The 26,591-nt window shown below is 36.2% G+C and overlaps 2 protein-coding genes across 11 annotated transcripts in view; one reads left to right on the forward strand and one right to left on the reverse strand.

Moving 5' to 3' along the window:
• The window catches only part of LOC113498308 (catenin delta-2), a 45,788-nt gene that overhangs the window by 12,574 nt on the left and 6,623 nt on the right, over positions 1-26,591 (forward strand). For 3 of the 10 annotated variants that reach the window (XM_026878280.1, XM_026878282.1, XM_026878283.1), the window contains exons 3-18: positions 11,192-11,312; positions 17,537-17,662; positions 18,208-18,363; positions 18,731-18,814; positions 18,928-19,013; positions 19,864-20,002; positions 20,381-20,483; positions 20,817-20,996; positions 21,676-21,857; positions 22,223-22,382; positions 22,856-23,045; positions 23,738-23,829; positions 24,093-24,268; positions 24,844-24,985; positions 25,506-25,678; positions 25,973-26,141. In XM_026878280.1, the coding sequence (XP_026734081.1) occupies positions 11,192-11,312; positions 17,537-17,662; positions 18,208-18,363; positions 18,731-18,814; positions 18,928-19,013; positions 19,864-20,002; positions 20,381-20,483; positions 20,817-20,996; positions 21,676-21,857; positions 22,223-22,382; positions 22,856-23,045; positions 23,738-23,829; positions 24,093-24,268; positions 24,844-24,985; positions 25,506-25,678; positions 25,973-26,141 (2,279 nt within the window). Of the gene's footprint in view, positions 1-342; positions 1,006-10,790; positions 10,936-11,191; positions 11,313-17,536; positions 17,663-18,207; positions 18,364-18,730; positions 18,815-18,927; positions 19,014-19,863; positions 20,003-20,380; positions 20,484-20,816; positions 20,997-21,675; positions 21,858-22,222; positions 22,383-22,855; positions 23,046-23,737; positions 23,830-24,092; positions 24,269-24,843; positions 24,986-25,505; positions 25,679-25,972; positions 26,142-26,591 lie in introns of those variants that run through there. The other 7 variants (XM_026878284.1, XM_026878277.1, XM_026878279.1 and 4 more) reach the window with 7 other exon arrangements.
• Positions 12,580-14,126, reverse strand: LOC113498310. The gene is made up of 3 exons (XM_026878287.1): positions 13,154-14,126; positions 12,867-13,061; positions 12,580-12,793 (listed from the first exon to the last, which is right to left on the reverse strand). The coding sequence occupies exons 1-3, from the start codon at positions 13,376-13,378 to the stop codon at positions 12,719-12,721; spliced, it is 495 nt and encodes a 164-aa protein (XP_026734088.1). The 5' UTR covers positions 13,379-14,126; the 3' UTR covers positions 12,580-12,718.

Consider the following 26,591-nt stretch of genomic DNA (forward strand, 5'->3'; position numbering starts at 1 on the left):
CCTTTAAGATGTTTCACACTATATTTCTGTTCGTGACGACGCGCGTACCCTTTATCTTGTAATGTTTACATCGGCGTCACATAAATTTTTCTTTTCACATACTTTTAATAGAAAACGGTATTGATGTGTGCTCTCGAAGTTCCAAGAAAATTCTTATATAATCTGCGTATTGGTAAATGTATATTTAGATCTGTTAAAAACTGGAACTTTTATGTTGGTTTTTGTAGTATTTGGATTTGCATCTGGGTTTAGATAGCTGCATTTTTTGCACACATTTTTTCCTACTACACATACTTTCCTACCTTGTTTTGGAATAGGACTAGAATTTGACTGATCAACAATATGAGCGTTATTATGTACGTACTCATTACTAAAATAGCCCATTTTAATATCACTCGTGTAAACACGCTTATATACACTGTGTAATACATTTCCATCTGATTGATTCTGGAGTGGAGATATCCATCGCAAGTTAAGTACAGTCTCGTAAACGGATTAGCAATCGAGTTAAGGTGTAAATCAGTATGTATAGAATACGAATACCAGTACGGGAGCCGCATTGGAAATTGGCAGAGCGAATGCAATCAATACCTCAATACTTGTCTATTTCTTACCGCTACACAGCGTACGTAATTAGTGGTGTTTGTTACGCGTAATGTCACGTAATACGTACTCGTTCAATTCCTATAACGGTATCATTGCGTTTATTACGTGCTACCAATGGCTATTGCCGTCGCCCGATAACACTGATATTGCATCGACATTTTTATGCGTCGATAAGATTAGATGCGACACTTTTGCACTTGAAATCGATTTGTTTGGCGAGTGAAGTTTTTTTTTTAAGATTCAGTCCTTGAATGTCCTTGGTAAATGTCAGACATCTAGAGAGATAGAGAGTATATAGTGCTATAGTCTCCTTATCAAGCTTGCTCACAGTAATTTTCTTAAAAAGTGACCGTGAAAGTTCTCCGTCAATTTCGTCCATCACATAAAACAGTCTTGATTGTGAGTTTTTGTTCTTTTATTTTCTGTTTTTATGTGATGTTACCATTATTTGTTGGTAAATGTTTCATTATTTATGTTACCTCTCTCTTGCTTCTACCGAAATGTTTCTCCTGAATAGGTATTTCGTCTTTTGAGTCGTTTTACGATGCTGTCAGGCGTGGATGCACAAAGCAGTGGTTTCCTGTCATTTGCAGTCTTCTCCCCGTTTCCAGATTTACCTCCTTTGCAGCTAAATTCATCTTGTATTACTGCTAAGTTGTATTTCGAAATGTTTAGTGGTCTCAAAAGGCAATGTGTTTCAAGACTGAGTTTGATATTTTTAGACTGTAGATATTTAGGTAATTGATTAGGTAGCACAAAATTTTGAGGAAGTTGTTGGAAAAAGACTTTTCAGAAGTCCAGCAAAAGTAAAAAGCACACGTTTTTCCTTTATTATAATTTTCTAGTCGGTAAATAGCATAGTTTTAATTACGTTCTATATCTCCTAAATCTCTAATTTTGCACACGTTTTAGGAATTCCTATCGTAATGAAATACTAAAATAACATGGCTAATAATAGTTACCGTACTACCAAACCAACTATCACATAATTTACATACTTACCACCGAAAACAGAGAAACGATGTAAAAACATATTCATAGGAATGAGTTCTCTGAAATAATGTGCGTATTCAAATACTTATGCATGAAAGTTCAAGTGCCTAACCTTGATATTTCAATAAAACAATGTTTTATCTACGTCTTCGTTTAAATTAATTCATCATCAGCCTAACCTTTTCCCAACTATGTTTGGGTCGGCTTCCACTCAGTACCAGTGTTTTACAAGGAACGACTATCTGACCTCCTCAACCCAGTTACCTGGGCAACATGATAACCCTTTATAAGACTGGTTGCCGGACTTTCTAGCTTCTGTCTGACTACCCATAAAGACTGTCAAAGATGATGAATGACAGCCAGTATCCTAGCTTCATTTGATGATATAGGAATGAGTCTTCTTCTCGACTCGATGCACTAGACGAGAACTATGCTTTGAGATAAGAAGATTGATTATTATTTTGGTAGGTAAGATAACTAGTTAAAATTGTATTCAAGTGAAGTCTTAAAGTGTTACGTGCTGTCGAATTTATCATAATAAACAATTTATTTTTGGGGTTCCGGTTGCTATGGTTCCTCTGTCTGTCCATCTGTCACAGGATTTACACAAGAAAACGTGATAGCTAGACAGTTGAAATTTTGACAAACTGAATATTTTTGTTGTCATTATAACATAAAATAAAAATAAGAATCTAGGTTAATCTACGTTTGGTACCGTAATAAATTTGATGAGCGACGTTTTTTTGCTTTTAGTTCTGTGTAGGTAGCATGTTTGTACAGAACTCTGTGTTCGTCTGACTCGAACTTGACCGGTGTTTTTTTATGATAATTAAGAGTCTTACCTTTTAAAAGCAATTTGTCAAGTGCCAATTTTTTGGGCAATTATGATAATACTATTCTTTAAAAGTTATTCCAATAGGAGACTTAAAGGGATCAAATCCTTCTACTTTTAAAATAACTGAAATCGAAGTCTAACGTTTTAGTTTAAAAAGAATAAAAATATCTATTGAGAATCGGTCCCAGAGCTGTCGCAATCTATCTTGATTTATGCACTAATGCGGTCTAAACTCAATATAAACTTGCATCTCTTGCGTATTTGTTAAATTGAATTGTAATATATGACAATTGTTTCTACGTTATTCTTGGATTTACTGTTTTAATAGACTTCTAGTTTTTGCCCGTGAGATCGTCTTCATCTTTAGCTGTAAAAAGCAGATAAAAATCTGAAAAAGCTAAATCTACCTTCCTACCAAATTTTATAAAAAATCGCCCAACCATATGAGCTTATAAAAGTGAAAAATACACTTTCACAATATTTTGTTCAACGTTCTACTGTTTTTATTAACAAGTAAGTCATTATTAAGTATGATATAATATATCCCAAATATTTGACTTAGTTATAACTCCGTTCACGTCTAACCCACTAGCGACTCTCGCGATCATACATTCTGAAGATTTTTCTTCTCACTACATTACACGGTGATAAGGGACCATTTGACAGGTCACTCATTCAACCCCTATCTACTACATGGTCAATAACCGTTCCCTAAGGCCAACGGTTACGACTCGTCCATGATAACAGATTACAATTGGCGAACTGACTGAGACCTTCCTTTTACGAAGATGAAGATAGATTTCTTGTGGGTTCAGTGTACTAACAGAAATAATGTTTGTATTGTCTACATTGTTTATACGATCTGTTATTATGAATCTCCGTTGCACGTGGTGCAGGAGAAATGTTTTAAAAAGCTTTTTATTTTCATTCGACGGGCCTGTTGGTCTAGTGGTTAGTGACCCTGACTGCTATACCGGAGGTCGTGGGTTCGATTCCCGCCCAGGACAAATGTTGTGTGATGAGCATGATCATTTGTTCTGGTGTCTGGGTGTAATTTATCTATAACATGTATGTATTTAGAAGTATATAAGTAAGTTTATCAGTTGTCTGGTTACCATAACACAAGCTCTGCTTAGCTTGGGATCAGATAACCGTGTGTGAGTTGTCCCAGGATATTATTATTATTTGTTTGGACGGCCTAATCCCTACATAGGCTTTGGGATTTCAATCGGATATAATTTATTAATATTAAAAGATATTAATAGGGTTTCCTGCATCTCTACAAGAAATGAACCTAAAACGCACAAAGACATAGTCGTAGTGGTCATAGCTACCGTCAAAAATATACAAAATGCTTTTCTTAAAAATAGGATAAAGTTAAACATTCACTGCAGATCTAGAAAAATACTTGTTTCAAATGCAAATGTGAGCATAATACAGAAGTCGGGAACGTTTTAAAAGTTTCCTGTGGGGTTGAAGATTCCGAAATTAGATTCGCGATCAGCCGCCAACAACCACCTTTTAGAGTAAGAAGTCTGCATCTGCGGAAACGGGACAGCGCTATGCACGGCGTAGAGCGTCGTCTTGCTCCCACAACTGTAACAGTATTACTTTATGACGTTGTGGTAGGCTCCTTGATCCCGAGGTGTCAGAAGTTTGCCGGTCGATCTCGGTCGGTTGATATCTACGGGCGAGTATTTACCCGTTTATCCTGATTTTTATGACATTGGTTACAGCTGCCCTTTCATAATGAGGAACTGATTACAAAACGAAAGAATCGCGAAAGCCTAAAAAGGGTTTTGCTTCTTAAAGGCATGACAGGATCAAACATGAGTCAAACTCATGGTTTTTGGATTGACTCGAAGTTTAACGCAACTGAGAAAATTCCAAATTGTTCACGAAATTTAAAAGTAGCTCGTTTTAACATAGTTTCGTTATGGGTCTCCTGCACTGGATTGCACAGTTTGGTTTAATGAAACATCGCGTAAGGTTTGATCGTCTCGGCCCCAAAAGTACCTTAACATGTAACACCAAAAAGGACTATGTATATCACCAACAAGCCAAAATACCCCAACCCCGATATTTACGTTCACATTAAGAGGAATAAAGGTAATTATTTCATCCGCAATTTTATTTTCTCAATGTTCCGTGTTTTTTGGACCGAGACTGGCAATACTACCATAAAGGTTCTTGCTTCGTTTATTTGTAAACATTTGCTGTTTAAATATTAAACGTTAAATGCGAATTTATGTGGAATTTATTTCGGCTGTTTAAATACGTGTAATGAGTTCAATTTTGAGGACGCGTAATATAATTAAATGATATTGTATTGAATTAATACTACGTGGTGAATTGTTTATTTGATTTTGATTTAAAGAGGGTTTTATTTAACTTCTTTATTTCTAAAAACAATTAAAAAATCTTAGGCACTAATATCTTCATTAAAAAATAGTATTCTTAATTAAAACATGTATTAAGAAAACTACTTTTTTGCCTTTACCACTTCACCGCTAGCGTCTTAAAAAAAATTAGAAATATTGTTTATTACTTTAAAAAAAAAAGCTTTAAAACTAAAAATCGGATAGGATAAGTAATTATTTAACTAAACCACCTCAAAAGTATATTCTTATTACTACTACCTAAAAAAAGATAGATATAATTTTCTCTTTAAACAAAACTACATAGTTTTGGTATAAATTCAACAATATTTAGGATTCAGTGTTTCTCTTCATTCGTTCCTACGTACGCGTGCCCTCAGCCAATTCCTAAGAAAGACGTTAAATCGAAAATTGATAACCGCAGAAAAAAATATCTTCTTCAGTAAACAGATTATCAAGACCGTTACAGTAATCCGTTAGTACTAGCTTAGGTACCTAGGTAATCTGGATATCCTGTTTACTTAAACTGCTATTTCAGTATCAATAGGCACTGATACATCGTCTTACACCTTATCGGGTCAATACTGACCATATACATATTGATATTTGTATAAAGTGTTGACATAACATATCAGAATATATAACACTCTACAAGGACAATATGTTGTTGGTATATCAATTTCGACTAAAAGTATTTGTGGATGGATTGGTGTAGAAGTTAAAAGCCTGCAATCGGACTACCACATTTTTGTCCATAAATTATGTAATAACACTTTGGCTTAGGTAAAAAAGCGATATTGAATTTTATTGATTAGAATTCTTCTACGAGTCCGTATTATCATTATTATTGAAGTACCATTACAAAAAAATCATAGGTGTATATGGATATTTTTCTTTACCTCGTAAATAAAAGTGGAAAGTATTAAATACAGATAATATGATTAAAGACTTTGTTATTCTATCTAACATTAAAATAAGAAAGGCTTAACGCCAGAAGTTGATGCCAAGTAGGTTATTATAAAAAGATTTCCAAATGTCAAGATCTTATTATTTTTCGATTCAGTTCTCATAAGTCTCAAAGCAAAAATCCTCTTTTAAATACAACTGCACTGCAAATTCTAATAAAAGTTTATAACTTTATAACAATTTGTCGCATGAATATGAAGTATTTCACAAACGACTAGTGTTAATTAATCAATGTGTTTTATTATATTAGCTCGTAAGCGGACGAGCCAATAAAAAAATAATTAAAAGTAACGCGCGGTCGATGCGCTGTGACGTCATAATTGAGGAATGCGTCCGCAGATTGCAACGCCGTGTGGCAGCGATGCGACCTGATGACGTCATATCGTGTCTTCCTTTTCTCACATTTTTAGATATTCGAAAATAGTCCGGAAATAGTTATAATTGTCCGGACCATTGCTCATTATGCAGGGTCAGAGGATTTTGCCTGTAAGTTGAATTTGTATAAAGATCACATTTACCAGCCAATGGTCGGGAGAATATGTGTGCCTTGAATATTAAACGAATCTCCGAAGGCACATCCTTCGTTATCTTAACCTTTAACTTTAGTAGCTTTAATGACCCGAGGGCATTTTATGAAAGGTATCCAATCCATCACACGACTGTCCCATAAAGTACAGATCATAGAACACCAAAAAGTCATAAAGACAAATTAATATAATTAAAGTAAATTTATGTTCAAAAGAAAGTGGAAGGACAGAAATTAATAATCCACCCCACGGGCGATCCGAGGTCGGGGGGACGCACCCTTTGGTCACGGAAGTGAGGAAACCTACAAAGAAATAAACTCAAGATATTGAAATTAATGAAACCAAAATATACGAATGATTGATTCTTGTTATACTAATAAACATTTGGAAAGGTCGATATAAATAAAACCATTTCGAGTTTCAATGTATTTACTTAATTCAAGTATTGTAAAGTTAATAATTACTTGTTTGTTAGTGTAACCTTTTCGAAACTCTTGGCCCACGCTTAAACCTTTGCCTTCATAGGTTTAGATTTCGAAAAATCATCCTGGTTACATATTTTTAACAAAAATAATTCCGAATTTATGTTAAAGCACTTTAACTTAAATGCTTTTATAATAAAGCGTTGTTAATACATTTTGGAGAGTTTTAACATATAAATCTATTTGACAATATTACTATCGTTAAACCTAGATATAGGTTTCATTGAAGTAAGTGCTTTTTAAAATCTGTGCCAATGCTACCATTTGAGTCTGCTCTCCTTATCTGCTTATTCCATTAGTATCTTACTTTAGCAATCGATCTTTTTGTCGTTCTGTTAGTATCTTCTAATATTCTATGTTAACCTTATAATTTAAGATTTTATCTAATTGGAAACGAGACAGCCCTCTTTTGGCGTCTCTCTTTTACACCTGCAAAATTACTTGATTTTGGTGTTGGTCTACCGTGAATCGAAACTGTTACAAAGGGTACGTGTAATCTAATGCTCACCTCAATAAAGATTTCAAAGAGGATTAGATTCCGCCGGTTTTTTTTTCATTAATCGTAACATTCCCCCGCTGAATATACCGATACCGGTGTCTCGTCTGGTCTAAAATTACATCGCACACACAATTAGACGTCATGCATGTGAGACGGCTAATATCAGGCTAAAGTGTACGGTACTTTAAGTACCAACCAGTGTGTCAGTTGAAGAAAAAAGTACCGTGTTGTGAAAGACTGACCCGAAGGGCGTTAGTGGCTTATTGGAGAAGTTCATCTTTATAAGTAAAAGTTTTGACACTAAGTAATTCATTGCATAATTATCGAAGCAAGTTTGTTCCTACGTTCAGTTTCGATATACATAGTTATCAAACATATATAATCATAGTTCGGTTATTTGAGGAACTACCGCATTTTGACGAAGGAAAAGCTTAGATTTTTATATAAACAAAAGAAATCCAATTTGTTTCCCGTTCCTGATTAAACATATTTTGTTACACTTGCAAACCGTCGTTACACAAACAGTCTCGGCGTTAGGTTTCAAAGATTTTAATTGTTCGACGTTCTCGTCACAGGATCACAGGGATCGGACGATAGAATTTAGGTTACAATTATGCACGTGAAGCGTCTAATTTGAAACTAAAGAGCTTTGTACGTTTGCACCGCCCGTAGCAGGCGGGACTGATTGCATTGATTCCATTGATCGAAATTGCATTTAATCGTAGCCACTGTTCCACCCTCAACTGTCTAATTTAATAAAACACTGGATTTATCCCCCGGTCCGCCCATTACAAAATCGGGATAAAAACTATCTATCTAGCTATGTAATCATGATTATATTCATTGGTTTCTTGGATTTTGCCCCCGGTCCGCCCATTACAGATTGAATATGATTTCACGGGAACATAAAATCGGGATAAAAAGTATCCTATGTAATCATGGTTATATTCATTGGTTTATGCGTGAAAGAAGAACAAACATCCATACATACAAACCTTCGCGTTTATAATATTAGTTAGGATTCTTTCCTGAATCTACTAGAACTGCAAACATATTTAATGAAAACCAATCATTACTTTATTCTTCGGCGTCATAAGGATTCACATTAATTACGCAAGCGACGCCGATCGCAGCGTTTTACTCGAGCTTCATCGAGTTTTCCGATCTGAAACGTTAGCTCAAACTCAATCATAGTAATGCATTGAACTACGAACAACTAACTACATTGAACAAACTAGTATAGTTTGTCACACGCAGGACAATATGCGGATCGATAAATACATTTGATATCGTTGTTAAAGCCACTTAAATTGTTTACGAAACAGGATTATCTGTATTAATGAAGCAAGCTGTTTTAATACCTTGGATATACGATAACATTTACTGTACGTAGACAATTAACCATTTTTTGGTAGCAAATAAAGAGCATCTGCATCATCATATATGATTTCGAGGTACTGGGCTGTTATCGAATGGAAATTAAATATATACGAAATTCGCTTGCAAAATACTCTAAATGTACCCATAACACTTTCAATACACACTAGCTTCATATCTCTGAAATAATGTACGTTTAAAATGTGAACAACTTTCGCTGTTACAGTAGAAATTAGTTATCTCCAGCGTCCGTCTCAAAATCTGCTACAACTCTTGCAACTATCTTATAATTCAGCAGCTTATCACAAACTTTGAACATCTAATCGGTCACCACAATTTCTGCTACAATCTTAATTAAATCAGCGCAGCCCAGCTACAAAAGGGTACTGACTACTGCACTATTTTATACGCGATCAGATTCAATTTAGTCGCAGTTCGTTGCCCTCATAGTACGTCTGACTGACAACAATAAGTTTATTGATTGATATACTTTTAAATCAGATCAACGGGCCGTGCAGTTTTATCAATGAATTAGTTGGTGTTATTATCATACGACGTCACAAAGAGGTGTCTGCATACGTGCTAATTGGGTCGTTAGTGATGTAAAATGACATGAATGTATCAAGCACTTAATTTTGTAAAATGGTATGTCGAATCGCCTGTTTCACTCGCTTCGGATAATTGTATTATTTTAATTTTGAGCACTGCAGATTTTACCTTTTTATGGATTGTATTTAAAGTAGATTGGTTAACAACTTAACATGAATCATTTTGGTTTGAATATTGATTTAATACAGAACGCGATTGATAAATGGTCAAACCGACTGCTATAAATTATCTCACGATCACAATGTTTGCCTACAATCAATTAGATCGCTTTTAAACCCTACAAACTCGGCTATGATTAATTATTCGCAATAGTAACTTGGATAGTTTTAAGATGAAAGATTTTGAGTAATCCATGAAATAAACAAAAATGTAGGTATGCTGGTTAACTAAAAACAGAATATATTAACAACAATGGCGATTGTGTATGTGTACAAGTACGCAAGAAACCTCAAATTAAGCCTTAGAACATCGCAGACACACGAGATTTCCTTTTGATGTTCCCTCTTTGCCGTCTCATCCACGTTAGATAATAATCTGTTATCCCCTCAGATTTTGTAAAGGGATATCTTGGCCCTTACACATATTTCTAACGAGATTAATATATACGAGTTATTGTTTGATGTGATATTAACAAGCCGGAGTCATGAGGTCGCAAAACTGAGGTCCCCAAATCCTAATTTTGAGACTTAAATATTGTGTATTGGAATTTGTAGTTGCTTGACGCTTGGGTCACTTTATTCATTATTGATTTATGGTTTTAACTAACAAGCTGAGCCTCGATTGGTTACGGATTCGAGATTGTATCGCGGTCTCTCGGTCTATATTAATTGGCTTGTCACTATTTGCAATAAGTTTTTTTCTACTGAACGTATCGGTATTTTCTTTCATCGGATATATTTATCTCTTATGAATCTTCTATCCATATCCACATAGTTACTTCAAGTTGATCCAGGTAAAGTTGGTTTCTTATCTACTAACACATGTCGCGACCTTGTTAAAACGTAGACATTTTAGTTTGGGATCACACCGATACACTTATCTATTAGAATAGCAATGCGAAAGCTTTTGGTGAGCTAGTCGGTACCTTAAGACAAGCATTGTTAAGGCGAAATTTCCCAATCATTAAATCCTTTTTGTACAGTAATTTGAGACTATTATTTCATCCATAGATTAGCAATTTTTCAATTCGTTAATAATTTTGACCTGAATACCAACAGTAAACCTTGATATCGTATAGGCACAAAGTATGTTGTTACAAAAGCATGTAATGCGTAAGTTGTCGTTAAACATTACCCAACCTAATCAACATATCGTGTTGGTACATCTTTAGGCTTGCTTTGAAATTGTCACCGTCGTATATAAGTACTGATAGCATTCATAGGAACCGTAGACTGAACTATATTGAATTCTATTAAGACTTGTTGTTCCATATTACTTGTCAATGGTGCAGAACTTTGACACAATAGTTTCATTTGAAGTGTTCGCTCAATCATTGCTGGACTGTGTTTCTCCGTTTTTGCTCTTAATGTGTTGAATAGTTTTGATATTGTGTTTTTTGTCCGATGTTGGGTATACGGTATAGCCAAGCTTGGTCGGTTAGTTGTCAAAATGATAGAAGACGTTTTTGTATTTATCAGCCATGTCTCTATGAATATAATATCAGGTGATTAATTTAAGATTGCTATATATTAATTTCCCAATTACAATTTTCCTCTTTTGCTGTGCTTTGTTTGAAACGACTACGATCTACATTGTATTGAATTTCGTGAACAATTTTCTCCCGAAACTGTTAAATCGATTGTGCTAATTGGACGTCCATTTATGCTTTTTGCGTGCGTTATCAGATGCCACTCAAACTGTATAACTGAAATATTATCTTAAAAAGGCTAGGTATTAATTTTGGATGTATCTTGTTCCAGCAACGGGCCTGTGGAGGGCGCGTACGGTTCGCAACACAGCCCGGTGTCGCGATCCGACGCCTCCACGGAAGACGCCGAGCTGTCGGCAGCTTTGGCCCACCAGCACCATCTAGCTATGCAGGTTTGTACCATTCATACACGTTTTATACGCAGATGTAGAATAGAAAATGCTAGGACGATACTCTGTGACCCCAATGATAGTCAAATGGTTGGAAACCATTCTTTGTATGGTGATATGTTGTTGGACTTTTTGACCGACTTCAAACAGGAAGTGTTTTTTAATTTGACTGCTTAATACCTATAGGTGTACCAATGTAATTAATATTTTATATTTGCAATAATAATGCGTTAAAGGGTGATATTTGAAGTCAGCATTTTAAATTTATATAAATCACACTAAACTACTCGATTTAGGGCTATCGTATCTAAGGGCCTAGCCAACATGCATGCCTTTCGTATAGAATAGATTTCTACAAACGTTAACGCCACGGCGTTTGAAACGATAGAATAGAATAAGTAGCTAGCCAAATTACATTGGCGAAGACGATCGCTTATTCTATAATCAATGTAGAAAAAACTTAATTTTTTGTCTATGGTCAGCGTTTTCAAAAACGTCAAATGAACGTCAGGCAGGTTCGTGACGTTAGTTCGTAATAAAATTGTTAGTAAGCGGGTGAAACTTATTTGAATGTATAAGAATATTGCAGTTTGAGTTTTGTACGGAGTAAAAAAGTATGCTACAAGTTCATTTTACTATTATAATGTGAAAGTGAAGAATATGTTTACGAAAAATATGCTATAATTGGAGTTGTGGAAAAAAAAATACATTTTTAAACTGAATTAATTTTATTAATAATTGTTTAAAGTGAAAAAACGTAAAGAATGTTTTTTTTCTGAATTTGAGCGATTAAAAATTTATAAAATTATACATGATACAATATATTATGCTATAGTAACATAGAGATATATTATAGTAATTAGATGTAGCTTGACAATAACAGTGTGACGTCACCGGTCACACTCGCTCGGATTTGTTCGGGAGTTGTCAGCGCGTCTTTGGTAGTGGATAAAAGTTATTTTTTTCATTTTGATACAACTTTTCAAATATTGCGAAAAAAAATGTTTTTCCATAAAACTTATACCTACCTACATGATTGTTCCAATTTTCAAAGAGAAAAAAAGATTCAAATACTCAATTATTACAATTCAATACAGTTTAAGAAAAGTTTATAAGTTTATATATTCTACCATTTTTTTTTTCTTGTTTATTATTGTTTAACAAGCTGTTATATTAGTTTATTCATAATATTTACAATTTTACAGAGTAAAATATTTACAAGTTAAAAAACAAAAAATAAAAAAATAATTAAATTTATTAAATCAAAGCATCAAAAAATTCATCGGCATCGCTGCCGGCTGGGAGTGTGCCCAAAAGGCTGGCAGCATTGCCACGTTGAATGGCATTCGAACATTTGAACATTTAAGGAATGATGTCCCTTCCTATTATAAAAAAGATGTTCTTCCTGATTAGGTTTTACTATAGCAATATGAGTGCAATCTATGCACCCAATTACTCCAGGCAAGCCAAACCTTCTTTGAAACCTGAAAGAACAAAAATATTTTCTTATCATAAGAATAGGAACACTTAAATGAGTGAAAACATTTTGTTCCATACTTTCTCTTGTTTAATTAAACCTCTTTCTTGCTGAGTTCTCGGAAATACTATCCATCTCGCCATGATAGCAGGGTGGTTTAACGCATCAACGACTTGTCTGATGCATCGGCTAGCTGTTCGTTGGGCTACATGCTGGGTAACACCAAAAGTCCTTTGATAGGAGCCTGTCGCCAAAAAGGTAAGAGCGCACAACACCTACAAAGACACAACCGTTATATTTGAATAAATTAGGTTCATACCGGCTAAGTTTGTAAGTCTATTCATTGCAAAATTTCTTTATGAATTACCTTAACTGTTAGAGAAATTTCCTGAGAACCCCTCAAGGAAGTTTTTACTCGTAGTTCTTGACAAAGAGACCGAAACGTAGATTTATTTAATCTGAAGTGTTGCACAAATATACTATCCGGTATAACTTCGATCGTGCCGACGCACTGATGATTAAAGTCTCTTTCCTGCTTTTTAAGCCATCTTTCTTCGTTTTGAGCGCACCACAACATATTGAGAGAATGCATTATTCAAATGAAACTGAATAATAAAAAATGATACAAAATAAAGCAAAACAGGTAACAGAATCCTCACAGCTGATTGAAGAATGACGCCATTTTCTTTTGTTAACACTAGCTAAGTACAAAGTACAAACGTTTCGTATAGTTTCTTTCTACAAAAGTTTACGCCACAGCGTTTGAAACTGTAGAATAGAATAAGTAGCTAGCCATCTTAACACGACGAAGAGAATCGCTTATTCTATAGTAACTGTAGAAAAAACATACGCTTTTGTCTATGGTGAGCGTTCTCAAGAACGTCAGATTGACAGATTCGTATTTGAATAAGATTTCATTATTGTATTTTCAAAAATTTAATTAATATCTTTCATTGATATAAAGTATTTTTTTAATAACTTTCTTTAAATTAAACAATTTCAGTTCTTTATAGTCAATGACTGATTTTTGGAATGGGAAATCTATTAGTGTGTCTCTTATGTTTACTTTCATTTGTTGTTGTTATTTTGTTATAGTTTTTAGATTTTAGATATAGCCTCATATATTTATTCACCAGTAAAGGAAGATCAGCATATCTTACAAATAAAGATGTATCTTTATATGAGTGTTATCATTAAGCAATGCTTTTTTATTGTTTAAATAATACATTACTTGTATTACAAAAATCTTTTTTGTTTACCAGATCGCTACCCAATAAGACTTGTCGAAAATATAAGTTATGAGTTGTTAAAAAGATAAAGAAAGGTAACACCAATAAAATACAGTTTTTGTTATTTAGATTATTTTAATTATTTAATTAGATTAGGTAACACGTTTTTTTTAATGTCCAAAATTTAAAATAAATATTTCATAAATACAAATGTACACTTGAAGAAGTCCTTTATACTTTTTAACAATCATTTGAGCATGACTCCCCGCCTTGCAGTAATTCAGTTTGGTTGCCAACAGTAGAAGTAGATGCGGGGTCTGATGGAAAAGTGTTATGGTCATCATCATGCACTGCAAGGTCTAGTGGTAAGTGGATAGCTACTATAGCTAGTCCAGCTTTCAGTGCTACATTGTGTACCACACAACAAGCCTTGGTTGTGTTACTTGTTACATGTGGGTACACTAAATACAGTTCCTGGCTTGCACATGCCTTTGGGTATAATTTTCTTCCCTTAAACCTTGCCCAGCATGGGCACGAGGATACAGGGCATAAGCCAGGGACGTAGCGGACAGCCAGAATCAAAAGAAGTAAATTGTGTTTACTAAAAAGAAACAATATATTTTATGCATATTTATAGTGGTGATCTTTTTGTTTCCTATTGTAAAACATGCCTAATAACCACACTTGTTTATTGGTAGAAGTGATTAGAGATAATAATGAAAGAATGATGTGGTTATGAGTATATCATCATATGAGTACGGCCCAACTTTACTAAATGACCGTATGTGAGTTCTGCATGGGTTCACCAAACCTCTCATTTATATTGATTATTGTATGGTTACTATCACAAATCTGAAAATTATGAATAAGAACTAATTACTATGAATAATTAAAATTTAATGTATTCAGTTTAAATAAAGATTAGTTGCATCTGCCATTAGAATATTTTATTATTGATATCCTTTCCTATTATATGATGTTCTTCAACATTAGGTTTTATAATATCAATAAACTATGGCTGGGTGCCATAGTTTATTGATATTATAAAACCTATAATCACACACATTATGCTTATATTTAATTAAGTTTAATTAAACCTAGTATAATGTTTGAATCCTGTAGCTAAGAGCACAACACCTACAAAGACACCTCGCCTCTTTTAGTAAATCCGGAATCTCCAAAGTTAATGTCGTAACGTATCGTGTAATGTTTTAAATCCAAAGTTCAGCCAAAGGGTCTTCTTTAAACATAATTTTATCTAAAATGTTTGACAAATACAGTCTGGCATACTATATCTTGAATCGTTCGCATGCACTGACGATTAAGGTCTCTTGACCACCGCTTAAGTCACCTTTCTTAATTTTGAGCGCCCCACAATGTATAAAATGAATGCATAGTTCAATTAAAACTGAATATTACAAAACAAAACAAGACACTAAAAAACATCCGAACAGCTGATTGTATAATGACGCCATTTTCTGTCGTAAACGTTAGGGTCTCGGCGATCGTTTAGTTTTCTATCGAACGCTACGACTCCGTTTCGTAAACGCTTGTCAAAATTGTAATTTGGCTACCGTTTTGTACAGGATGTAACGATCGGAACTGTCAAACGCTTAAGTTTCTATTCTATCGTTCAAAACGCGTTGACAAGTAGCATACTTGGCTACGACTTTTCTATTCGTTTGATTTAACCACGTGACTTAGCGTTCGGATTTTGTTATCTCCATACAATTCCTAACGTTTCGTAAGCGCTTGTCAAATTGCAGGTTGGCTACCGTTTTGTGTAATTTGTATGGGATTTAGCGATCGGATCTGTCAAACTCTTAAGTTTCTATTCTATCGTTTCGAACGATTTGATAAGTAGTATTGTTGGCTACGACTTTTCTATTCTATTGATTTGACCACGTGACTTAGCGTTCATCTCCATACAATTAGTAACGTTTCTCTTGGCGTTTGCGATCGCTACGGGTCTGTTGGCTAGGCCCTCTAGAGTGTCTCCCATTAATCTCTCAATCTCTAAAGCCATTTCTCACTCAATATTATCTTACAAAAAAACCTATCTCAGTCACTTAACATAGTTCGTAACGGGTTTCGAAGGTACTGCAACTTTAATACAGTTTTTGCCACACAATAAATACATCATCTCTCTAATACCCTTATAAGTTAAGATCTTGCTGAAACAACCAAGCACTATATCAAATAGAGTAATTAACTTACCTACTAAAAGCTCATGTTCAAGATTGGCACAATATACTATGGCCGAAAGATCGATTGTCCTAATTAAGATGCTAATTGCCGGGCGGGCGTTTTTCCTTATTAACAGGAAAGAATGGTGCTCAAGTAAACATCATCTTAAAAATATATATTAAATTACTTGACTTTTTTCTCAACAAAATATAACTTGGAATATTGGATTGAACGGTTTTGTGGGACAGTGATAAGTTACCCTGTAGCTTTTTAAAGTAAAATACAAACATAATGAATTAATTCGCTCTAAGATTTTTTTGGGGAATTCTGGGACTATTTTTGTTGACTTGTGGAATAACCTAATGAATACACGTGATATTTTTATCTGCCTCTACTGTATTAATTTTTGTTTTCCTCAACGGCCAAACTACTGTGTGGTTCTAGAGCAATACATTCTTTTTATATCGTTACGGAATAAAAACTTTTTGATTGGATTTCCTGGACAAAGATCGCTATTCAATACAATTGGAGTTATTTACATATTATTATTTCAACTTTAAACTTTTCAATTCGTGTGTGGTCTTTAAATTTCCGGTAAAAAAACTATCTCAGTAGTGAAAACATACAATAATGAGCTTTAATCCGTTGAGATAATGTTGTTATAAGTTGTTTCTTTGCCCAGTATCAAGATCTTACGATTTGGACCTTAATCCTTTGTAATAAAGGCGCTGTCTGTTTCAAAATTCGTTATTATGTGGTCTACTGCATATTCTAAGAATCAACCGCCCGTTTGACCTTTAGTCCTGATCTCCACTATAATGAGATCATCATCGTTAAGATAATTGCTTGTATTGTATATTATACAATTTTTAGCACGATTATTACTTATGGTGACCTATGGAGTAAAGGAGTAAACGAAGTTGTTTTCTATGCTTAGTTATGATGGCAGTGGAAGTTTTTTCGGCCTATAGTTTGTAAGGCGGTATAGTAAAACGAAAAATAATAATATCGGAACCATGTATTTTTCGTATTAAGTGGAGTCTTCTACTGAACTTACGATGAGCCAGTCGCTTATAGGCAATACAATAAAAGCAATGAAATTTACGCAAAATGGATATTTAATGTTAATTTTCCAATAAAGATTTTTTTAATAGCGGAGGAAAAGATGTCTGGTTCCAAGTGTAAATGCAAAATTACCGTTAAATCTTTATCAAATATGTACTTACTTGTAACGCTTTTTCCTAGTCCTTGCCGTAACACTGCAAGGCGACGATTTCTCTTCTCTTTTATTTCAACCTGCTAATTAACAGTATTTGATGTTTCTTTCTACTCAGGCTGGTGAATACCCGGTAGTAGGTGCTGGGGTAGAGCCCGACTACGGGCAGTATGTGTCGTCACCGGCGGCTCACTACAACCACATGGGACACCTCACGATGGCGCCCTCCCAGAAATACCCTCACGTGAGTATAGAGAGAAGGAAGATATCTTTACTTAATTTCTCCTTATGACTATTTCTGTTTAATTTCGATGCGGGTTCTAAGGCAATCATTTCCCTTGGGACATCCCGAGCTGTAGTGTTTCGGTAGTTTTAGTTGGATTCATAGTAGATCCTGGCTTGATGAAAGGATGAGGCATGGGTGGCTGGCTAGACCAAAAATGTATACAAGAATCGGTCTATGGTTTAGTCACTAAATGAGTCTTATAGACTTAATCATGAAAAGTAGTTTCTTCGACAACCTTTGCAAATTATTAGGAGTTTAAATGAATTCATGAAAGTGATATAGCACCCATCACAACATCAAGGAAAATGAAAATGTCCTAGTCAACCAACTAAATACATCGAGGATAAAGAAGACATAAAAATAACTGTTCAATTGCTGTTGCACGTAGCACAAGTTTAAACTTAAGTGGATTTTTGTTGCTTATATTAATTCATTATTTTTTATTATTTTACCGTCACCTAAATGTACAAACAAAAACTAACTTTGTACTGTATGTTGCATAGGTAATGGACTCGGTATCAGTGAGCGGCGGCGGCAGCTACGCGGGCGCGGGCGGCGCCGGCCACTACGGCAGCTACAGCCACTACGGCACCGCCGCCTACCAGCCGCAGACCGCCTACATGGTCGAGACTACGCAGGTGCCGCAGTATATGAGTCAGGTGCGTACGTCTTCCCTTATTTAACCTTGTTTGTGACATAATGTTAGTCAGCAGTAGTCTCTGTTGCCCTGGAGATCTATATCCTTCCACCACTCTTTCCTTGCCATGCCCTATTGCGTGGTTAAGTATAACGTAGGGTTATTTAGAAACTATGAAGTGAATCAAATTCAGCAGTAGTTACATTAAAGCTGTACTACTGAAGGTTGGTTAAGAGTCTGGTATGTAACATACGCACATAGGGTAGATTTTTGGGTGCCTAAATCAAAATAATTAAATCGTTCATTCTTGTCTCTAGCTTAAACTCAATTCTTATGTACTTTATTCTGATAACTTTAAGGTTTAATTTTGCAACACTTCTCTTTTGTAGGTTGGACACTACGGCACTGCAGCCGACCAAACACAGAACACTTACGCAGTGGATACGACGCAAGTACCTCAGTATATTGGACAGGTTTGTATTTTATAACTATGTAAATTAAGTTCAGTTTTGCTTGTAAGATACGTTACTATAACATAATAGTAACTACTTACTTACCATCAATGTACCTATATGTTTGTATCCAGGAATACGGGGAAGGAGGTGGAAGTGCTTCGCCCCGGAGCGCATCTCCCGGTGCGTTGCCGCAACACAACCTACATCTACAGCAAAGGTATGTGTCACCAATAGTCGAGTGGTATAAGTTGTAAATTGCCTCTGTTTGCCATTTGTCGTGAGGTCGATCGAAAGTGACTGTAGTAAACGGGAATCTTCACCGATATTTTTAAAGATTATAAGGGTATCTACGTTTGCTTTTAAGATAGTTACAGCGAAATTAACCCAAAATAAGTTATTAAGTAGCTGCATACATATATCTTGACTCATAATCAAATAACTCCGAAACCCAATTATAACAGATTCTACAACAAAAACAATTGAAGTATCGCGTATCAATGATTTTTATTTATTAAAAACCCTTCTTGTTAGTACGTATTCCAGTATTCACCTTCGACACTGATTTCAATATGTTTTGAAGATCCATCTTATTCAATTCCTGTTCAACAATAGATGCGTCAATATTTTTGATGATAGAGATCTAAACAACCTTTTAGATGTTCCTTTAAGTTCATAATATTCCTCTCAGTGGGGTTTTGTGTGTCGTGAAAAAAATACGTGTTCCCATACCTTTCTGTGAAGTCAGTTTTGGCTTAAATCAAAAGTTAAACTGTGTTGAAATTATTTTTAGGGTATTTTTCTGTTGTATTTACCATTGACGATTTTATTCTAGTACGGACTCGAATTTGAGAACACACAGTAACACACTAGTCCAAATTATACATAATAATATCTCTACGCCGTGTAATGTGACGCATCGACAACTGCACATTTATTTAAAAAGCTGTCAGTAAGACCCCTTGCCCTACATTACTCGCCAGTTTGAGCGCGGTATCCCTGACCATAAGATAACAGTTTAACTTTCCGTACTGCTAGAATGAAGTTGTCTAATGCAAGCTATGTTGCAGGTACGACTCAGCGTCGCTGGAGCAGCTGGGCCGGCACTACTGCGTGACGTCACCGCGCGGGGAGTACGCGCCCGACGCGTACGGCTACCAGCACTACCCCGCCGCATACGAGCCGCCGCACCAGCCGCCGCCATTCAAGGTACACATCATCGGCCTAGCCTTTTCCCAACTATGTATGGCTCTTTCTACGTGTAACAAGCTTCTGAATACCTGTAACGACTGTCAAAGATGTATGAATAATAGCCGAGACCCACCAGTACACATTATCTAATCATGGAAGAGGAGGATATTATCCATAAGGCAGTATTCAAACCAAGCATGCAACCGGGCCTTTAAACGAGCGTCCTTTTCGACGTGACAAGACAATATAATAGATTTTGGGTAATCTCAACCGACGCATTTAACTGCTTATCATAATATTTTCTAAATTTCAAATTCCATAATAGATTCTTCTAAAATTACATAATAAAAACCTTCAAATTAAATATAATTTACTTACGACGACTATCTCTTACAGGATTCTCAAAATGGATTAAGTCTAGGTAGCGCCGGTGGACAGTCAATGTATGGAGACGACGAGGAGTTACAAAAACAGATGGCGAATATGGCGCTGGGTGAGTGTAAGTCCCGGAAATAATATAGTTTAGCATGCACACAAGAAGTTTTACAGAATAGAAGTCTCAAAAAAAATACAGAGAAATATACTTTTACATTTAAAATCCATACGCTCTACTTACTGCTGTTTAAACTTATTTATTTGTTCTTGAGTCTCTTAGTTCGACGTATGCGACATCTAGTTACCAATATACGAATAGTGCATGATTAATTGTTTTCTTAAACGAGTCTCTATTTATCATTTGCATTGCAAATCGTCACTGCACATAATACTATCCATTTACATACAGATAATTACGTTAGAGCGAAAGGTTATGCTGTGTAATCTTTTTCCCCAGTCCACGGCGGTGTCGGCGGTCGCGAGGAGACCGGCGGGCTACAATGGCGTGATCCTAACTTACCAGAAGTCATCGGTTTCCTGAACTCTCCCTCCGACGTCGTGAAGGCCAACGCGGCCGCTTATCTACAGCATCTCACCTATATGGATGATCCAAATAAACAGAAGACTAGAAGCTTAGGTAATGTGGACTTTGATTATATAGATTTAAGGTTTAAAATTGAGTTACGTACTTGTTTAGCAACCCTAACAGTTAATGTGAACCTAAAATGTTTAAACATAAGGTTAAAGATAAAGATAAATTTATTTGTCAGAAAACAGTTCATTTAGGTGTTACTCTTGCATTCTACCATTACTGGTGTACAAATATTAAACTTATAAGTTAGTAAGTTTCTTCTTCTATTTTAAGTTATTAAGTTTCTTCTTCTCTATTTTTTTTTCAATAAATTCAGGGCAATACATGTCTGAATTAGGTGGCATTAAAGAATTTAATACGTCGTAATTTTCTGCGCACGTGCTTGAATATATCGGTGTTTTTTATTTATTTAAGTACTTTACAATTTTATTATAACATGGATCTTTTATATTTTATACCTTCTAATTGTAAGTGCGCATTAAAGCCATTATCTTGAATCAAATGGTATAAGTGTTCATGCTAATGGATGTTTGTGGTACCTACGTTGCACTACGTGCTTTAGCAACTTACCTTGTTTTCAAAAATATTTGTATAAGTCATTGGGGTGACATTTTATACACAAAATAACCCCGTAAATTAAAAAAGATAAAAAAAACTTACTTTGGGTTCAGAACAATGTATGTGCTGTTGTCCGCATTTATTTAATTTATGAATGTACACGCAGGCGGCATCCCGCCGCTGGTCCGGCTGGTGTCGCACGAGAACCCCGAGGTGTGCCGCAACGCGTGCGGGGCCCTGCGCAACCTGTCGTACGGGCGCCAGAACGACGAGAACAAGCGCGCCATCCGCGACGCCGCCGGCATCCCCGCGCTCATGGCGCTGCTGTGTCGCGCCACCGACATGGAGGTCAGGGGTCCATTATGACTGCTTACACGTGTCATTGCGTATAGGGATGGCCTAAATATTTTTATATGGAGACACTACCCTGTCGATGTGGGAATGCGTGTCTACACTCAGCTCATTCAGCGCGAATCTGTAGCTTCGGGCGTCCATTGCGCTACAATCAGCATCTGCCCGTCTCTCTAGTGCCAGAATGACGTAAATGTGAATAAATTATGACCTAAAAATAATTTAGTATTCCCAGTAAAGTCCCTTGGTCCCAGTCTCAAAATAATGGACGTACGGTAGCGGTCATGTACCATGTTCATCTGCTTTTTTTTAATTTGAATGTTTCTCATTCAACTTTTAAAATATCTCTGTCAATCTTCCAGGTTAAGGAGCTAGTAACCGGTGTCATATGGAATATGTCTTCGTGCGAAGACCTGAAGCAGTCCATCATCGACGACGCCGCTCAGGTGATCGTCAACAAGGTCATCATCCCGCACTCCGGATGGCATCCCACCAACCCTGGAGACACTTACTGGTCTACGGGTAAGTTATGTTACGAATAATTTATATGCAAAAGATAAAAATTGTTCTAAAATTGTTTAAATATATCAAACCTTATTAATTTAAACAAATTCTCATATATGTATTTAGACAAAGGAGGAATCGTGTCATCTGTATATACGGAAAAAAAATATAATGGATGGAAAAGATATTGTTTCATATCTACATAGAAGAAACCCTAGTTTTAGAGGCTTAGATATAAAATTCCGATATTTCTGAATATGAAATCAATGATAAGATTGTTAACTCTTTTGTCAAAATGCGCCGCTAACCTTAAAACCTGCAAATAGAATGTTTACGTTAGAAGTTAACGAAGGTCTTCTCTGCGGAAATCAAAAAGAAAAGAAATTCCGATAGACTGTGACATTGAGTCCCCATTGAGTTGAGTCTTACAAATCTGTATTAATTATAATTACATAGGAGTTAGTTAATGTATTGCATGTCCGTGCCCGTAGTGTTCCGCAACGCGTCGGGCGTGCTGCGCAACGCGTCGTCGGCGGGCGAGTACGCGCGGCGGCGCCTGCGCAGCCTGGCGGGGCTGGCCGAGGCGCTGCTGCACGCCGTCAAGGCCGCGCTCGTGGCCAACGCCATCGGGACCAAGATCGTCGAGAACTGCGTCTGCGTGCTCAGGAACCTGTCCTACAGGTATTGTAGCTTTCATATTTATACACCGTGATTTTTTAGTCGTCTTACAAAACCAGCCCAGTTCATGTATCCAATGACTGGAACACGTTCATGATAAAAAAAAATAAGTATTTATGAGAATATTATGATGCAATTCGTAGTTTTAGAAACAGCTCTGTTGCGAGCGCGGTCCGAGCCTTGTACCAATGGTGAGGGGCGAGGGCGGCGGCGTTTTTATCATTTTTAAAAGGATGTTTCAGATTTTTCATGTTTCATTTTTCTTCGTACCTATTAGCTTAGTTGAGCTTAGCTTTTTTTATCTTCAACTAGCTTAGCTTAGTTGAAGATAAAAAAATAATAATCGCGCCTAGGGGTATTTTATGTCGGATACATGAACTGGGTTACTTTTATAAGACGACAAAAAAATCACCGTGTATAGAACGGGTATTAAATGTCTACTAAAGTTACACTAATTTTTATAAAGAGAAAGACTCGGGATTATTTCAGCTCTCGTTGTGTATTACAATTGTGATGGCAAATATAACACTCATGTAAATTCTATGTACAGAACATATATAATGACGTGTTATGTTGTACAAACATAGATAGCGTGTTATGTTATGTTGTGGCTCCCACCAGTGAAAACTACCTAATTATTTCCCATTCCTCTGGTACTTGGACAATTTAACTGACAATAGAATTTCGTTTCGTAGGTGTCAAGAAATCGAAGACCCGCTGTACGATACAAGAGCGCCACCTACACAGTCATCTGGGCAGGCGAGGATACAAGCGAGCGCTTCGAAAGGTAAATATAGCTTCACCTGTTTTTCATTTTTACAAGCTTTTTTTTATTAATTTATTTAAATGTAAACTTGTAAGACACTTAACTTTATTTACTTTGCGCAGCAGAAGAATAATTTATAGCCTTATATTATTATAATTATATTATAAAAAAAACTCAATAAATTCATGTACCTTGTTTACAATATAGGAATAATACCTATATTTTACAAATAATAAATGATTTGATTATTCCCAGCATAATAAGAATACCATTAATATTTACAGGTGAAAACCTCGGTTGTTTCGGCGGTAGTAAAAAGAAGAAGGAAGGTTCGTCGTCATCGAACTCGACCAGCCCTCTCGGCAAGAGCGAGCCGGACGCGCCGCCGCTGGGCGACAGCGCGCCCTCGCAGCTCGGCTACTCCGTGCCCAAGGGGACCGAGATGCTGTGGTCGCCCGAGGTCAGGACTTGTACTTATATGTAGAATATAGTAATTAAATAAATCCTGGGAACTTATATATAATACAATTGTACTTTTAATAAACCCGCCAAACTTCAAGATAGTTTGTCGGCGGTAAGTAAAGAAGTTAGAGGTCCTATTTGAATAGGTCTTTGTAAAGATTGCGTAAATATTTTGTTTGAAGAGAAGTGAAGTTACAATCGATACAGGGCTGTGTTATTACAGTACGTTATGCTGTTTTGTCATTTTTAAACATTTCAACCTAAGCGTTGTAAAAATTCGATAAAATACAATGGCCAGCATTCGGTGACTGAAGTTGGTATTCTTTTTTCCTTGCATTTGGTATTTTTATATTTTGTGGAAAAAGTATCTGTGCTAAATGCAATTTTTCATAAAATGCTAACAAATTCACCCACACCTAACGTGTCCATACACACTTTTTTAAATTGTATTCGGTCGTTTATACCACTAACAAATCCTAGCAAATAAATAATACTACTTTGCTATTTTCTCGAATTCACTAATGTCAGATAATTCTAAACAAATACAAAATTTCACCTGTCTATCTCCCCCAGGTGGTCCCCCTATACATGGCGCTGCTGCAGACCTGTTCCAACCCTGAGACCCTGGAAGCTGCTGCGGGCGCGCTGCAGAACCTCGCCGCCTGCTACTGGCAGCCCTCCATCGACATCCGCGCAGCTGTCCGGAAAGAAAAAGGTCTGTACTGGTTACAATATTGGTTATAATTGTACGCGGGTATATGTGGCGGTGGTATTGTATGTATGTATGGACTTCTTTTCTACAGGGTGGTACTTCAATAGTGACATTAATGATGTCAACATTGTAGCGCCACGCTGTATAGCTTGAATTCTACGATTTTGTTTAAACGCAAGTTCGCTGTTTGCTTAGCTATAAGTACTTCTCATGGTTATTGATTAGCTCAAGCACTAAGTAAGCGTCGTTAGCATCTTAAGATTTAAATATTTATTTATTTGTTTGATTTATGCTTTTTCCCAGCAGCAGGATCTCAAGAAATAATTGTAAAAAATTTAAACCGCCTTTCTTTAGCTATGCAATTTTTTTTAAAGGTTTCTTTCTCACTAACAAATGCATGAACAAAAACTTCCTTATAAAACACTAAACATATTTATCTATTTGCTTAAAAACCAGTAGATGAGAAAGAAAAGCCATACCAAGAAATAGACAGTGTACAACTCTAATGAAGCAGAAATTCCAGGTCTACCAATATTAGTTGAGCTGTTGCGCATGGAGGTGGACCGCGTGGTGTGCGCCGTGGCCACAGCTCTGCGGAACCTGGCCATCGACCAGCGGAACAAGGAGCTCATCGGGAAGTACGCCATGCGGGATCTGGTGCAGAAGCTGCCCAGTGGGAACCATCAACATGATCAGGTATAAGACCTAGATGTTATTATTATACTTTCTAATTTGTATAAATTTGACTTCCTCGACCCAGTTACCTGGGTAACACTATACCCTTTCGTTAGATTGGCTTTCGTTAAAAACTGTCAAAGATGTGTAAATAACAGTCTGCATCCATTAACGTGCTTTCCGCAACACGAAGTAACTCGTCCTCTACGGATCACCGTATCAAGCGTAGTTAGTGATAAGAAGATCCCAACATATTCGAGGAAAGGCTGAGAAGATTATGTTACAAATAAATAATCATTATTATAACATCATTAGCAGGGCACATCGGACGACACGATAGCTGCTGTGCTGGCGACCCTCAACGAGGTGATCAAGAAGTCGGGCGAGTTCTCGCGCTCGCTGCTGGAGGCGGGCGGCGTCGAGCGGCTGCTCAACCTCACCAAGATGCGGCATCGACACACGCCTAGGGTGCTCAAGTTCGCAGGTATGTTACACAACTAGCTGGTCAGAAGTATAAGCTGGTATTATATCAGGGGGTCTGCCAGTAGTGGAATTGTGACACTACAGCATAGAGCGACTCTTGAATGCTTGTGTAATTAATATATCTTTAAGATGTATTCAAATCATTGTCGTCTACGAAGTTTGGAATTCCTTGTAAAATAAGAACTTGTGACTAAAGCACCTAGTTGTGAATTAGCATATAGATTATCAAAAAGACATAGTGTGCAAAACAACTACGAATTCATAATTGAAAAAATCTTTCTAAATTATGTTTTCTTAGTAATCTGTTCTGAAAACAAGCTATTGCTAAGCAAAGGTCCACCCTAAAAGAGGAAAGGAGGAACGAGCAATAATATAAAAAATAAAAGCATATGAATTTTGTCATGAGATTATCACTTGCCACTTATTCCGTGTACGATTTGTCACATAAGAA

The sequence above is a fragment of the Trichoplusia ni genome, chromosome 10 (genome assembly GCF_003590095.1).
Source record: "Trichoplusia ni isolate ovarian cell line Hi5 chromosome 10, tn1, whole genome shotgun sequence".
Taxonomy (NCBI): Eukaryota; Metazoa; Arthropoda; class Insecta; order Lepidoptera; family Noctuidae; genus Trichoplusia; species Trichoplusia ni.

What these genes read in the sequence shown, in the direction of transcription:
- LOC113498310 (XM_026878287.1), bottom strand. Translation starts at nt 13,378, where the DNA reads ATGCATTCTCTCAATATGTTGTGGTGCGCTCAAAACGAAGAAAGATGG. An exon ending in AAATTTCTCTAACAGTTAAG is followed by an intron (nt 13,062 to 13,153) that starts GTAATTCATAAA and finishes GTGTCTTTGTAG; the next exon opens with GTGTTGTGCGCTCTTACCTT. An exon ending in GTTTAATTAAACAAGAGAAA is followed by an intron (nt 12,794 to 12,866) that starts GTATGGAACAAA and finishes TTGTTCTTTCAG; the next exon opens with GTTTCAAAGAAGGTTTGGCT.